Consider the following 15,404-nt stretch of genomic DNA (forward strand, 5'->3'; position numbering starts at 1 on the left):
CTGCTAAAACATAAGGTGGTATGTGGTTAAGAGCAGAACGTGGTAGGCCTCAGGGCCAGAGCTGGAGGGAAAGGGAAGGTGGTTCTTTTCACGACACAGATTGTTTAACGTTTTTGGTCATTGCATTAATGGGCCATGATTTATAGTAATGTTTTCTAAATAAAAGAATAAGAGTTTTAACATGCTTTAATTAAATGAAGAAGTTGAATGCTATAATCATAATGAGAAATATTGTAGGCCTGAAATGTTTTAGCATTGATTTACACGTACATGTCTGGGCTGAGAAATGTTGCAAGCCTTTTTAGAAGTCTATGAGAGTTGGGTTCTTGGCGGCAGATATTTGTCTGCAACAGGAAAGGGGGGATCCAATTATAAGTGAATGAATAGAGGTCTGTTCAGTAGACGGCCCAGACATGGAGGAGGGTTTTGGAATGTTTAAGGGGTATCAGCGGGCCGGAGAAGAATCTGAGAAGCAAGGTCAACTCTAACGTCTGAGGCCCAATACAAAGCATCATGGAAAAAGCCTGAAGTTGCACCACGTGAGGGGCGTTCCACAAGGGGCGTCTCAAATGTTGTTGACTGTTTTGTATTAGGGACAGCACCCCTGGGTGGAGTTGGAGCAGAGACCTGAGGACCCTTTAGAGAGCGGATGGGTAGGCAGTGAGGGGTCATGACTGGAGAACTTTAGGTTTTCACCAAGAGACTTAGAGTGAGTGACTTCCCTTGGGGGTCATTCACTGCTGACACCTTTGTTAGGTTGGGATTTGGTTAAGTAGGGATACCATCTAGAACAGGGTAGGGACGCCTAACCTGTGTTTGTTTTCCTCCAACCTAAATGAAGGAGAGATATGCGTCTATGCTGATAGCTTTGCTATTTTTAGAACTTGTGTTAGTGATTTCTGTTGCTCGTCTGAGGGCTTTTCGAGAGCACATGTATGTAATTGGACCTGTGTATCTCGTGAATCTCATTCTGAGATGCTTGTATTTGCAGCTCATTATATCTTTACAATAAACTTTTGAAACCTAGAAGTTGTCCGTGATCTTTAAGAGTAGAGTCCTTTATTGGGTGAACTAACTTGCAGATAGGTGTACTGTTTTCTTCCAAGACAGGCAACAAAGGTTCAGTCGACCAGATCGAGGTTTGGATCAATAGATATAAGGTATCGATCAAAATCTCGCCCTTTCACTTCTTAAATAAGTCACAGAATTAAAAGCTGGCTAAAGCAACAACAGAACTTCCAACCTCATGCATTATTTGACTTAAATGTAGGTTATCACTTTAGTTTTTCCATTAGAGCTCTGTCACGTTATCCGGAAAGTATGGCGGCACCCTATGCTACTGTGCGGATGGGTCTTTGACTTACTGGGCAAAGGAAGTACATATGCAGTCTATTAACAAGCATTTGCAAGGCAATAGGTCTTGCATTTGCGAGTGTTTGAGTTATTAGCCGTTTAAATACCAATGCTTTTTATTTATGTATTTTGAATACCTAGAAGCGGTGTGTAAACACACACTTTGTACTCACAGTTGTTGCTCACGAGAAGCAAGGCTGGCAGTAACTACGCCTCTTTTGCCGCCAGCCTTACTTTTCGTAAGCAAGGACTATGAGTACAAAGTGTGTGTTTACGAGATGCTTGTCCCTTTTCAAAACACATAAATAACAGGTATTGTAATTTACAATGCCAATAGCTCAAACGCTCGAAAATGCGAGACCTATTGCATTGCAAATGCTTGTTTTTTAAGCAGCCTGTTTCACTTGCAGGAAAAGATTATGTTTTTTTTTTTTTTTTAAACAAACAATTTTACAAACTCCAGTGGATCACTACTTACTTCTTATAATATATATTTTATTTTAATATTCACAAATAAGAAAGGTTCCCTTGGGAATCACTTCCCGTTTGCAATTGATTTACCACCTCTTTTCAGGTGTTGGGAAAATATTAATATTTTAGGACTGGATTTTGGTTGCAAAACATTTATACACACCATAAGGAATTGGTAGTTGGTGCCGCTCGAAGTTGGGACGAAGCTGTTCTGCCCTGGACTTGGCCCTCATCTGTCAGGAGGCTGCGGGGGGACCTGAAAGGGCGCAAATCATACCATCGGCGCACCAGCGGGACTGCGAGTCCCAGGAATCCAAGCGACTGATGACACGCCGCACCTGGTGACTCTTCCCGGCTGGCCGCGCCCCCGGCCCTGGGAGGCTAAAACCGCGACTCGCAGCCCCCGCTCCGCGGGTGCCGCTCGAAGTTGGGACGAAGCTGTTCTGCCCTGGACTTGGCCCTCATCTGTCAGGAGGCTGCGGGGGGACCTAAAAGGGCGCAAATCATACCATCGGCGCACCAGCGGGACTGCGAGTCCCAGGAATCCAAGCGGCTGATGACACGCCGCACCTGGTGACTCTTCCCGGCTGGCCACGCCCTCACAGTCCATTGGCTATAGAACTACGCCCTTAGACGCGCATCGCGGGACGCGCGCGGGCTGGCGCCGGGCTAAGCCCGGGCAAAGGGCGGGCCGTTTGAGGCCGTTAGAGAACGGCAGAGACCGGGCCGGGCCACCTCCCTAACTCCCCATCTCCCCGGCCAGGCGCATTGTTTGTGTCGATTGTACCATTGCAGGTTGCTACACAATGGCCAGCAGGGAAACTAGAAGTAAGGCTGCATCAGCATTGTCAGGTACCATGGACAAATTTCTCCTGAAAACTAATTCTGTAACCAGTAAGGGTAAGGGTATGTCTGTGCTTGATGGCCTGAATGAAGAGGGCGCAGGAGATTCTTGCTTGTTATCGCCAGGTCCATCAACAAATACTAGTACACCGCTCTTGCTTGATGCTACCCACATATCCTTATTAGACAGTATAGATCAAACCATTGAGTCTGTTCTACAACAACTACGGACACCGGTAGCATTGCCAAGGGATAGAGACACATCGCTCATTATTAGTGATATAGAGCTCTCCCCCGTTGTGGAGCCTACATTGATGGTAAAGCAGGGTGTGGCTGAAAATATCTTGGTGCATACGGGTCACAAAGAGGACCCTATAGCGAAAAGGAAAATATCCAGATCGGGTAAAGGCGCCAAAAGGGCTAAAATTGATTCCCTCACACCAACTTTGGAAGAAAACTTGGGTGTACCAGACTCTCATAGCTCGGAAAATGGCAGGGTATTGTCAAGTATTTCACCCACTACATCTGTACCTGTGATCACTCAGCCATTTATTTTTGGTGGGGCTATCCCTAACTCCACAGATCTTCTCACTGCCTCACTTACCGCTGCCTTCAAAATTCTTTTGGATCCTCTTTTTCTTAAACTGGATTCAATAGAATCGAGACTTCTAGCGATTGAGAAAGTAAGTGCGGGCAATAGTGGACACCCGGGGACAGAAGTAAGCCCAGAGGGATTGTATGGAGGTGTTGGTGGATCTCAACACCGCCCCCAGATTAGTATGGTTCTTGCTCCAATACCTCCTTCTACCACTAAGGGGGATCTTAGTAACATGAGTACAGTTCCTGTCCCTCAAACTGCTCCTATATCACTTCCCAGGTCAGTGCCCCCCATTCCTCCCCCCAGGAGACCTATGCAAACAGCCCCGGCCAGTCCATCTACTCAGGGTAAACTACCGAAAGCACCAGTCCTCACTTCTAACCAGCAGGTTAACCCCAAATCCAGGCATAAGGTAGTTAACCTGCCCCCCGAGGCGGCGAGTTATACTGTGATATTAATGGGGGTCCCAGAGCTGGCCAGCGGCGTCATTGAGTCTTATGATTCATTACGTAACAAGGTAATTAGCTGGCTAAACATCCAAAGGCCACTACCATCCAATCTAAAAGGCGAGGTTCTTATGGTTAGAAGGGTCTCGTGGGTGGGCTATACTGCCAAGAAAAGCGATGGGGACTGTATAATTGTTAGCTTTAAGAGCCCCCAGGTTGTCACCTATGTATGTAATTGGCTGGGAAATGTGGGTAACTCATCCATTGAGCTGGTCCCTCTCTCATATTTCTATCCTAACTTAAGTAAGCCACCTATGAGGAGGGACGATGGCTGGACTCGGGTGGGTTTTGCTGTGGATGGGACCAGATATAGGCCCAGGTATAACGCTCATCCTGCCACTGTAAATTATGTACATTCCAACAGATTCAATTGCCTTGATGAGGTGGATTGACTCCGAAGGGGTTCTCCCGCTCAGTCCTCCCAGGTCACCGCAGCTGAATCTGCTGATCAGGGGATTGGAATCGGGGCAGCTGACATCGCTATCAGAGACTTGGGCTCATTCCAATATGGTAGTCTGAAATCCCCTAGCCCCAGGGGCCTTGAAGGTACACTACCATTGAGCCAATTGGGCACCATCCTAATTCCCCAGGCCCCAGGTGTCTCAATTACAACATCTACTGCTGACCGCAACATGGAATTACATGTACGGTTGTCCGCATACCTTCCTATGGGCACTGCATCTGGAACAACTGAGGGGCCCCTTTCCAAACCTGTGACTGAAACCCTAAAGATCCTCTCTTGGAATGTGGCAGGTATCGCAAACAAAATTCATGGGGCAGAATGGGATCTTCTTGTAGGCTCCAGCGACATCTGCCTCTTCCAGGAGACGTGGTCAAGGGACCATGTGACTAGAGTGGGTTTCGCAGTTTTTGAAATTGAGGCAAGCTGGAGCGGAAGGGGGAGACCTTCGGGGGGTCTGGCGATTTGGGTGGCTAGTCACATTGGATGTGTTGCGGAAAACATTTCTACGTTCTCGCGGGACATCCAATGTGTACTTCTTAGTTGGCCCAACGCAGTTAAATTGGCGATTATAAATGTATACTCCCGTCCAGTCAGTGCAGCTAAGGAATCGCCCACTCTGGAAGACCTCTCATCCTTTCTGGGCTCACTGCCAAGCGAATACAAAATTGTGATGGGGGGAGATTTTAATTGTCATTTCGAGCCTCTTGAAGGTCTAAAGGAGGGTGCCCTTACCTCCGAAGATGATTTCTGGGGTGTTCCACCCTGCTCATCTCCCCACCCCAAATACTGGTCACCCCTTGCGTTGCAAATCATGTCCCTCACTTTGAATTACGCATTGAGGGCCTGTAATGGTCGTACTGCGTCAGACAGCCCCTCTGTGTGTACCTTTAACAGGAGGGATCATGAATCCAGGCTGGATTATATCCTTGTTGATATTAGCTTATGGTCAAAGGTCCAGGACTTCAGAGTTTCCTTGAGAATAGATAGCGACCATAATGCACTCATGTTAGATATGAAACATCCTGCTCCCGCTCCTGAGTCTCTACCTACCAATCCCAGTGACGACCCAGGAAATCTGGTTCTTAGTTCTAATAGGAGAAGGGTAAAATGGGCGAAAATAATTAGCTCAGAGGAAAATATAAGAAAGATCTTTGATATAGCGCTCCCAAGGTTTGCAGAAATAGATGAACTAATTAATCAACCTAGATCATCTGATTTTGGCGACCAACTTGGCCATATACATGCAAACCTTGTGGGATCTCTAGCTGAGGTTTTTCATCCAGCGGTAGTACCTCGGCGAAAACCGACCCGAACTCCAACATGGTACAATTCCTCCTGTAAAAAGGTGAAGACAGAGCTAATTGCCACAATTAAAGCAGGAACAGATAAGGGCAAGGTCGCCAATCTTAGACGTAGCTATAAGGAAGCCTTGGATCTGGCAAAGTCGGAGTGGGATTGGAACCACTGGCGGGATCTCTCCTCTGCATTGGAAACCAGGGACTCGAAAAAATTCTGGTCCTTGGTAAATAATGGCACGGGAGATGTTAAACCCGCAGTGGAGCCTAATATTGCACCATCTGCCTGGGAAGCCCATTATGGCAAATTGCATCAGGATACTGATCGGCCCGCCCATGTAGTGGCCTGTGATGATACATCCACCCCTGCAGCTGGCTTGGAATTTTCACTCGGAGAGGTGGTCAGTGCAGTAGAGAGACTGGCAATGGGGAAGGCCCCGGGTTTGGACAGATTGCCTGGTGACCTCTTTAGACATCAACCTGAAATCTGGGCCCCGTACCTCCTTATTATCTTTAATGCCATTCTGGGAGGTATGGAAATCCCCTGTACTTGGCTGGGAGCAGAGATAGTGCCAATTTACAAAAAGGGCTCTCCTCTCCTCCCAGCCAACTACAGGCCGATCAGCCTCATAGATGTCCCCCAAAAACTCTTCTCTCGGCTCCTTCTGGACCATCTCCTCGAATGGATGGAGGTAAATGAAATCCTGAGTCCCCTCCAGGCTGGCTTCAGAAAGAACACTTTCACCATGGACCAGATCTTCCGCCTCATCCTCCTGTATTGGAAAACGGTGAGGATTGAGGGCGGGAGACTTTACATGGTGTTCGTGGATCTGAGGTCAGCCTTCGACCTGGTCCCGCGGAAAAAACTATGGGAGGTCCTAAAGGAGTTGGGTGTTCCATCCCAGCTGCTCCACGCCATAATTAGACTCCATGATGGCAATTATGCGCAGGTCAGGTGTGGGAGGGATGGCGCATTGTCTTCAAGGTTTCCTGTTCTCAGAGGGGTAAGGCAGGGCTGCGTCTTGGCGCCGACCCTGTTTTGCCTCTTTGTTAACAGCGTTATATCCCATCTTGATAATGTTGAGGACAATGACGCCCCGTTTTTGGCAGGCAGGAGGGTGCCAGCTATTATGTTTGCTGACGACACGCTCCTGCTTTCCAAATCCCCAATGGGGATCCAACGGATTTTAGATGGATTCGGTCTTTTCTGTAGTCAACACGGTCTAGAGATCAACACAGAGAAGACCAAGTTCATGATCTTTAATCCATCCCCAAAAGCCAGACCCAATCCCACTCTGGGCTCAGCCATTTTGGAAAGGGTTACAACTTTCCAATATCTGGGGGTAACACTGCATGAGAATTTATCCTGGGACCCCCAAATAGCCAGATCTAGGCTAAAGTTGTCGCAACTATCTGGTGCAATTTTGAAGGTCGTAAATACTTCCACCTTCAAACCCATAAGTCCTGCACTGGAAATGTATAAGACACAAGCAAAAGCGGCAGCATCTTATGGCAGCGAGCTGTGGGGGCATAAAGCGGGGAAAGATCTTGCGCTAGTGGAAAACACTTTTCTTAGACGTCTGCTGGCCCTCCCACGTGGCACTCCTTTGCTTCCCTTAAGATTGGACGTGGGTTTACCGTCCATCGCTGCTGAGCTAGAGTCCAAGCCATTAAGATTCTGGCATAGGCTCTGGTCCACCAGTGAGCTTACACAATACAGGAGTGAACTCACCCATGTAATGGATCTGAACAAGCGGGACAGAATTCCCTGGCTGGCATTTGTCAAGAAGGAATTCTACCGCTTAGATTTGCCTGAGCTTTGGGAGGCTCCAGAACAAGGATGCCAGAGGGTTTCTCGTAAACGCCTAGTCCAAATTCACAAGGAAAAAAGCCTAGAACTTATCCTGACCGCAACTAACAACGGCACCCTAACTGAACGCTTTTTACAATCCAAAAACACATATGATTCTGAATGTTTTATGGACATAATCTTCCCCATTTTTGCCAGGAAATTGTTTATACAGTGGAGGCATGGCACTCTGCCTATTAAATCCTTTACCTGCAAATGGCTCCAGAACGACGATAAAACTTGCCCAGGTTGTAATTCTCATGACGAAGATGAAGCCCATTTTCTCTTCTTTTGTCCTGCATATCATAGACCAAGGAAGTACTGGCTGGTCCCTCTATGTAGGAACCTGGGATTCAGGAGCCATATGCATGCGTACAGAGTATTGAGAACCAGTACCCTGCCCCACATAGTTTTTGCAGTAGCGAAATGCATTATGGCTATGTGGTTGATTAGGAAAAAACTGTTAAAGGCACAAATGTTGACAATATGAATCTGTTTCCTAAAAGTATGAATTGTGCTCTTAATCAGGATTTGAAATGCTTTTCCTAACCATGAATTATTTGCTATCTTTATCATGTCTGTAACAATTTGGCTTTGCTTTTAATTATTGTATTATACTAATGTAATCGTTTTTTTTTTTTAAGTTTGAAGTTTATTGAAATATAAAGAAACAAAGACAGAAAATGAAGAAACAATCAAAGGTTATGAGAAAATGAGAGTAATCCTACATATGAACGCAGTACATTTTGGAAACTGAAGCATAAAATATGAATAAATAAGCAATGAGAATGAGGAACATAGGAGGGTGAGGAGACATCTTTAAAAATATGAAAATAGATTAAAAATATGATAAAACATTTGCTGTAAATAACAATATGATAATCGAATAAATTAAGGTAATGCATTTATGGAGGTTTGCAAACTTCAACCGTACGTATTGGAAGTGGAGGAGGAGGTTTAGCAACTGAGGATAGATAGTCAGTGAGGGGAAGCCATAAGAGATCACGTTTGATTGCTAAGGAGATAGGAGAGACAAAATTAGTGTCAAGTCGGTGATTAAAGCACACTGCATTCCACCATGCAGTAAAAGAAACATCCCTAGCTTGTTTCCAATGCGATGTAATATGGTGGAAAGCAATGGCTATGCATAAGTCAAGTAATTTGTGGTTGGAGTTGGACTCAACAAAGGTGGGGGATAGGGAACCTAAGAAAATGTGTGAAATGGAGAATGAAACCGTAAATTTAAAAATTTTTTGTAGCTGGGACCAAACTAAGTGCCAGAAACGTAATATAGGGGGACATTCAAATAGCATGTGTTTCAAATCAGCTGAAATGGACGTGCAGGACCAACAAGTAGATGGAGTGTCTGGGGAAAAGGAAGACAGGAGCAACGGGGTGAATAATAAACGATTATAAATAAAGAATAAGGTTTGTGTGGTATTTGCAGCCCTGGATGTACTGTGAATCTTGGACCAAATTTTGTCCCATAAAATGGTGGACCACGTGTGAGAGAAATCTTCTTCCCAAGCCAACTCAACCTTAGATTTTGAACGATCAACAGAGGATTGTAGAGATTTATAAATAAATGATGCAGAAAGAGATTGATCAATAGCATTAGAAATCGATAGATAAGTGGTAGGGATAGAGTTAGAGGTTGGGAGAGAAGAAAGATATTGAGTAAGGGATGGGAGTATCGATAAATATTGTTTACGGGATGAGGCAGGTAACGAGAATTGAGTTTGAAGATCTTGGAAAGAAAGAGGCTGATTATCTGAGAGAAGTTGTGAGATCCATTTTAGACCAAGGGAATGCCAGGATTTCCAATATAAGGAACGGTTGCGAATTTTGAGGAATTTATTATGCCAGATAGGTTGAGCGTGGGTGGAGGAGGCAGATGGGTAGGTGGATACTAAGTATGGACGAAGAAGAGAGCAAGAGTGAGAAATGATGGGGGAACATAAGGATGACACCTTAGAGGTAAAGGATAGGACTTCTCGAAAATCGTAAGGATGCAGAAGAGAAGATTCTAATGTGAGCCAAAGGGGAGGAATGCGAGGAAGATCTGAAGAGAGCCATCTCATAGATTGTTTTAATGAAAATGCGTTATGATATGACTTAAAGTGGGGGAACTTGACACCACCAAGGGATTTGTCTTTTTTCAGGGAAGAGAGTGCAATCCGAGATTTTTTGCCTTTCCATAAAAATTTTAATAGAAGGGAGTCTATCGATTTGAAGTAATGATCTGGAATACGGATGGGAATCATGGAAACAGAATAGAGGACTAGGGGTGCTAACATCATTTTGATGGAATCTAGCCGGCCCCACCAAGAAAGGAACAGAGGATTCCAACGTGTTATTGATGTATTGATTTTGTGAGAAAGAGATTCGAAATTAAATTTAATAGTGTCTGGAATACGGGGGGCAAACCAGATACCCAAGTATTTAATCTTTGTGGGTTGCCATGAAAAACCAGAAGAATCAAAGAGATGTTTTTGGCAAAGGGGGTTTAAAGGCAAAATTTCACATTTATCAATGTTAAGACGATATCCTGATACTGTAGAGAAAGAAGAAACTTGGCCAAGGAAGGAAGGTAGAGTTGTTTGAGGATTTGAGCAGTAAAATAAAATGTCGTCAGCGTATACAGACAGTTTAGCTTGTTGTTGAGTACCATATTGGAAACCAGTAATCGTGTCATCAAGTCTAATCTTAGTTAGAAAGGGTTCTAGGGCTATAATAAATAATAAAGGAGACAGTGGACATCCTTGACGAACCCCTCTTTGGAGAGGAAAGTAATCGGAAATCATACCATTTGCGAAGATTGAAGCATGGGGGCTGGAGTATAGTAGAGAAATTAGAGAAATAAATTTAGGGGGGAAGCCAAACCAATGGAGAGCTTGGAACATAAAGTCCCATCCAATTCTATCGAATGCTTTTTCAGCGTCAAGGGAGATAGCCGCAAGGGGGGAGGAAAGGGATGGAGCTTTACTCAGGATATTAAAAAAGACACGAGAATTATCTGATGATAGGCGACCCTTGACGAAGCCGGATTGTTCAGGACCTATAAGATCAGGTAATAAGGGGTCAAGTCGGAGAGCCATAATTTTGGCGAAAATTTTATAATCAGTGTTTACTAGTGATATGGGGCGGTAATTCTTACAAAGGGTATGATCTTTATCTGGTTTAGGTATTAAACAAATCAATGCTTCTTGGAAAGTTCCTTGAGAGGATCCGGAGGCCGCAAAGGATTGGAATAGGGAATGCAATTTTGGGAGAAGAAGAGAGGAGAAATGGTTATAAAATTCAATGGTAAAACCATCGGGCCCTGGGGCTTTACCTCGACGGAGAATAGAAATTGCATGAGAAATTTCCGATTTGGTGATGTCCAGGTCCAATGAGTGAAAGTCAAGATGGGAAGATTCTGGAGGAGGGATGTTTTGAAAATACGAAGTAAGATCTTGAGGGTCAGGAATAGATTCTGGGGTATATAGATTCTGGTAAAAGGAAACAAATTGAGCAAGTATGTCTTTATCTTTGAAGAAAGATACTCCATTTGGGTTTTGCAAGGATTCAATTTTTGTACGTTCTTTACGTATTTTAAGGTAGTTAGCTAGAAGTTTGCCCATCTTGTTTTGTCCGCCGTAGTAGCGGGAATTGCATTTTAGAAGAGAGTTAGAGGCGGCGTTGGTGGTGAATTTATTGAATTCAAATTTGGCTGCGATTAATTCACGTAAAGAAGCTTCAGAGTTTGAGTTATAGTATGCATACTCCAATTTCTTAATTTTATCCAAGAGTTGAGTTGACTTAGAGATTGATTGTTTTTTCTTTTGGGAAACGAAATTAATAATAAAACCTCGTGCAGCTGCTTTGTACGAGTCCCAAATCATGACAAAGGGGGAATCAGGAAGATGGTTATGTGTAAAAAATTCAGTGGAAAATTGTTTAAATTGGGTGCAAAACTTAGAATCAAGAAGTAGGGAATTATTAAATCTCCAACGGCCTGAATGAGGGGAGTAGGGAAGAAGATCAATGTCTACAAAAACGGGGGCATGGTCGGAAATTAGGATGGAGCCTATATCTGAATGAAGGGCGAGTTGGGCCAGTGGTTTGCTAAGAAAAAGATAATCAATACGCGATTGGGAGTGATGTGTGGGGGAATAAAAAGAATATTCTCTGAGGTCAGGGTTACAAAGCCTCCAAATGTCAACTAATGCATTATTCTGTATAGATGAGATAAACTGGGTGTGCATCTTGGAAGGAACAAATTTAACTTTTGAATTTCTATCAATAAAGGGGTCAAAAACTTGGTTACAGTCACCACCAAGAATAACGTATTGGTCATTGAGGGTAACAAGTTTGTCCGAAATAGCAGGCCAGAACATTTTATCAACACCAGTTGGGGCATAAACATTGAAAATAACTAGAGGTATTGTATCTATAAGAAGATTAACAATTACCCAACGACCATCATCGTCACACTCTTGAGATACAATTGAAACATTTAACTTTTTGTGACAGAGTATAACAGTACCATTTTTCTTACCTACAGCAGGTGAATAGAGAACATGACCCACCCAACATCTTTTAAGTTTAGTAGCCTCTGAATCTGTGAGGTGGGACTCTTGAAGAAGGGCTACATCTGTTTTAAGTCTGGTTAAATGCGTTAAAACTCGTTGACGTTTAATGGGGTTATTTAACCCCTTAACATTCCAGGTGACTACGCGGAATGTAGATTAGCATGAGAATGATATAAAGGAAAAGATAAGGTAGGATAAAAAGGTAGATGAGAAGTGTTGAGGAAAATAGTAAGATTACAAGAACAGATGTACGAGAGAGATAGAGAGAAAAGGTGAGAGTAAGAAAAATATGAGAGATAGAAAAGAGTATAAAAGAAGAGAAGAGAGCAAGGCAAGAGAAGAGACATTACAACAAATACAAATGAGAACTGGGGTGTGACGACGCCAGAAGAGGACGACATCAACAACAGAAACTCACGTCATCGAACACCGGAGGAACCAGCTTAGGATCAATTGAAGGAAGCAGAAAACTACACCGGGATGGGGAACAAAAGGAGAAAATCTGTGATGAGACAAAAAATGGAGGAGAGACGTTAGGAATACATAAGCACGCTAACTGTAGGGACTACGCAACATTATAACATAATAAACAAGGAAAATATGTGAACAATAGGATATGGGAAGTCGATACTAGGCACAGTAGGGAAATAAAAGGATAAATACTCAATCAATCAAGAAGACTCATGAATTATTAAACTGGTCTGGCAGTGTCCATGTTGATGGTTTCATGATGACGAAGGAATTCTTCAAGGACTTGTGGATCTTCAAAAGTCGTCGTCTTTTCTTTATACGTAACCTTGAAGAGGCAAGGATGTAGGAGACCGAATCTGGCACCAAGGTCGCGCAGTCGTGGTCGCAGATCAAGAAATTGTTTCCTTCGGTCAGCTGTCACTTTGGCTACATCTTGAGATAAATACAGACGATGACCTTCCCAAATAATCTGTTTCTTTGCCTTGGCTGCCGAAAGAACTTGAAGTAAATCGGTATATTGTAGGAAGAGCATGATGACTCCACGTGGTTTGGAGGAAACTCTCGGACCCAGTCTATGTGCACGTTGAATATTAAGAGTGACAGAAGATGGAAGGTCTAGAATTTTCGGTAAAAAGGTTTGGAAGAAGGAGGTTGGATTAGACCCTTCGGTGAGCTCTGGAAGATTGTAAAGGCGTAGGTTATTGCGACGATTTCTATTTTCCAACTCTTCTGTCTGTCGCCTTAAGAGAGAGACATCCTTCTCCAAAGTAGAAATTCTAGAACAAGAAGATTGAAGAGCCTCCGTTGATTGTTCCACTAACAGGACTCTGGATTCGAGAGTGGACCATTTATCGTGAAGAAATTGCAATGTTTTGGTTGTTTCAGCCATAAAGGGTTTAAGAGCTCGGAGTTCTTCCAGAATGAGATCCATGGATGCGGAAGATGGGTCAGAACCTGGAGATGGAGGATCTTTCTTGTGACGCTTCGTGGAGCCAGGTTGTGGAAGTTTACTGGTGACAGTAGCCTTAGGTATTGCCCCACGAGTGATATCCGTTTTAGAAGGAATAGTGTCCTCCATGATGGGTGACGCTGAGTCAGAGTCAGAGGAAAGAGGCAATTTGGTTTTGGAAGCCGTGGGCTTGAGAGTGCGCAGTTTCCCCATAAATGATATGAGAAATAAATAATAATGTGCCTGTGGACTGCGTAGAAATAGGTTATGTGAAGACGGCGCTCTTAAACTGAGAAAATAGCAGTGTTTGGAAGGTAGAGCTCAAAGACAGTGATGTCAGGGCCGTGTACACATGTGAAGAAAAATGCGTCACACAAGGACATCAATAAAATAACACAGCTGGAATTACACTGCATATGGTGCATAATACAGGGGAAACCGTTTGCATCATGTAGAAGAGTTGATAGAAATTATTGGGGGTAGCCAGAAACAAACGGTGTCCTGTTTAATGACTGTCATTGAAGAGCGGCGTCCAAATGAGGAAAAAAGCTCGAAAATAGCATTAGTGTGGAGAAATCCTGAAGAAAAGAATGTATCAAAGGCTGAAAAGCGCCAACATGAAGAATTAGCCACTGAGGAGCAGGAACAGCATAAATTTCATCATTGCTGTTTTGAGCGCGGTTCACCTGTAGAGCGTCGCACTTTGGCGCTGGTTTTCCGCTGACAGAATCAAAGACGTGGCAGAGTCGATAGAAAATGGCGGCCGCTGGGAAGCGCGCCGCGTTATTCACGCAGAAATTGCATTTAAGCGGAGCAGAGGGTCGCAGGCGGTATCAGTCTGCTCACCTCATGCTCCGACGTGTGGAAATGCAGTCGGCGTCCAGAATGGTGCAGCAGGAGAGGAGAGAGCCGCTGGTGTCGGCGCTCGACGTCCGGAGCTCCGCAGTTAAGCCGCCATCTTGTGCGGCGCTCAAGCCACGCCCCAATGTAATCGTTTTTAACGTGCTGTTTTAATGTACCTTGTATGTATCTTTTATGGTCTAAAAAGACCGAAATAAAGAATTTTTGGATTGGATTGGATTGGAATTGGTAGTTGGAAGGGAAGCCCTAAACATGCCCCTTACAAGTACCAATTTGGTATGGTATTCTAAACCCATTTAACAATTTCATAAAGCTTTTCTGAATCATGAAATGCGTTTAGTACATTTGAAAATGGATTTTAGTGTTCGCAAACCCATATTTGGTGGGTTTATGAATGCTAATACCCTTTGTACATCTGGCCCTTATCTCGCTCATTCCTTGTGCCTGTGCGTTTTTTGTTTTTAAACAAAACTTGGTCAGAGGTGGACTGATTAAGGTCAATTGGCTTGAATATGAGAATGAAGAAGAGTCAAGCTTTCGTTTTACAGTTACTGAAAATGTAGGCGCGTTCTCTGATTTCCATAATATACTAAGTAAAGTATATGAGATCCTTATACTTAGGGTGAGTATATTTTTCAGCATACTCATATTTTCTTCAAAAAAACTGAAGGGAAGGATAATAAAAATTTGGTCTGTAAAGCATGCTTGAATAAGAAACTACCTTGTTCCTTGACCTACACCCTACTATGCTTTTTTTGTAGAAAAATCTAATTTGGCTATCAATATGTTTTTTGCAGGAGTTCTAATGTGGGAGATTTTCTCTTTGGGGAAGATGCCATATGAGCGATTTAATAACTTTGAGGTAACTGACCACATCACGAAAGGCCTACGCCTTTATCGGCCTCAGATGGCTACAGAGAAGATCTATGCCATTATGTACAGTTGTTGGCATGACGTAAGTAACTCATTCCTCTTTGAACTGATTCTCATATCTGTTTATACTTGTGTTCAGCATGGTTATCCTTAGGAGAATTAGACATCCACATAAGCTTCTGTGCAGATGAACATTTTATACTGGATTGTCAGTGTTTCTTTTGTAGTTTCAGCCACCAATAGCCTTCCGCTCCTGCAAACTCATCAAGATGCTGTCACTGGGTTCATGTATTGCTAT

The 15,404-nt window shown here is 43.7% G+C and overlaps 1 protein-coding gene across 1 annotated transcript in view; it reads left to right on the top strand.

Moving 5' to 3' along the window:
- The window catches only part of BTK (Bruton tyrosine kinase), a 531,602-nt gene that overhangs the window by 509,014 nt on the left and 7,184 nt on the right, over positions 1-15,404 (top strand). The window contains exon 18 of the mRNA XM_078685905.1: positions 15,031-15,188. Within this exon, the coding sequence (XP_078542031.1) occupies positions 15,031-15,188 (158 nt within the window). The remainder of the gene's footprint in view (positions 1-15,030; positions 15,189-15,404) is intronic.

Source organism: Lissotriton helveticus, chromosome 4_1 (assembly GCF_964261635.1).
Source record: "Lissotriton helveticus chromosome 4_1, aLisHel1.1, whole genome shotgun sequence".
Classification (NCBI taxonomy): Eukaryota; Metazoa; Chordata; class Amphibia; order Caudata; family Salamandridae; genus Lissotriton; species Lissotriton helveticus.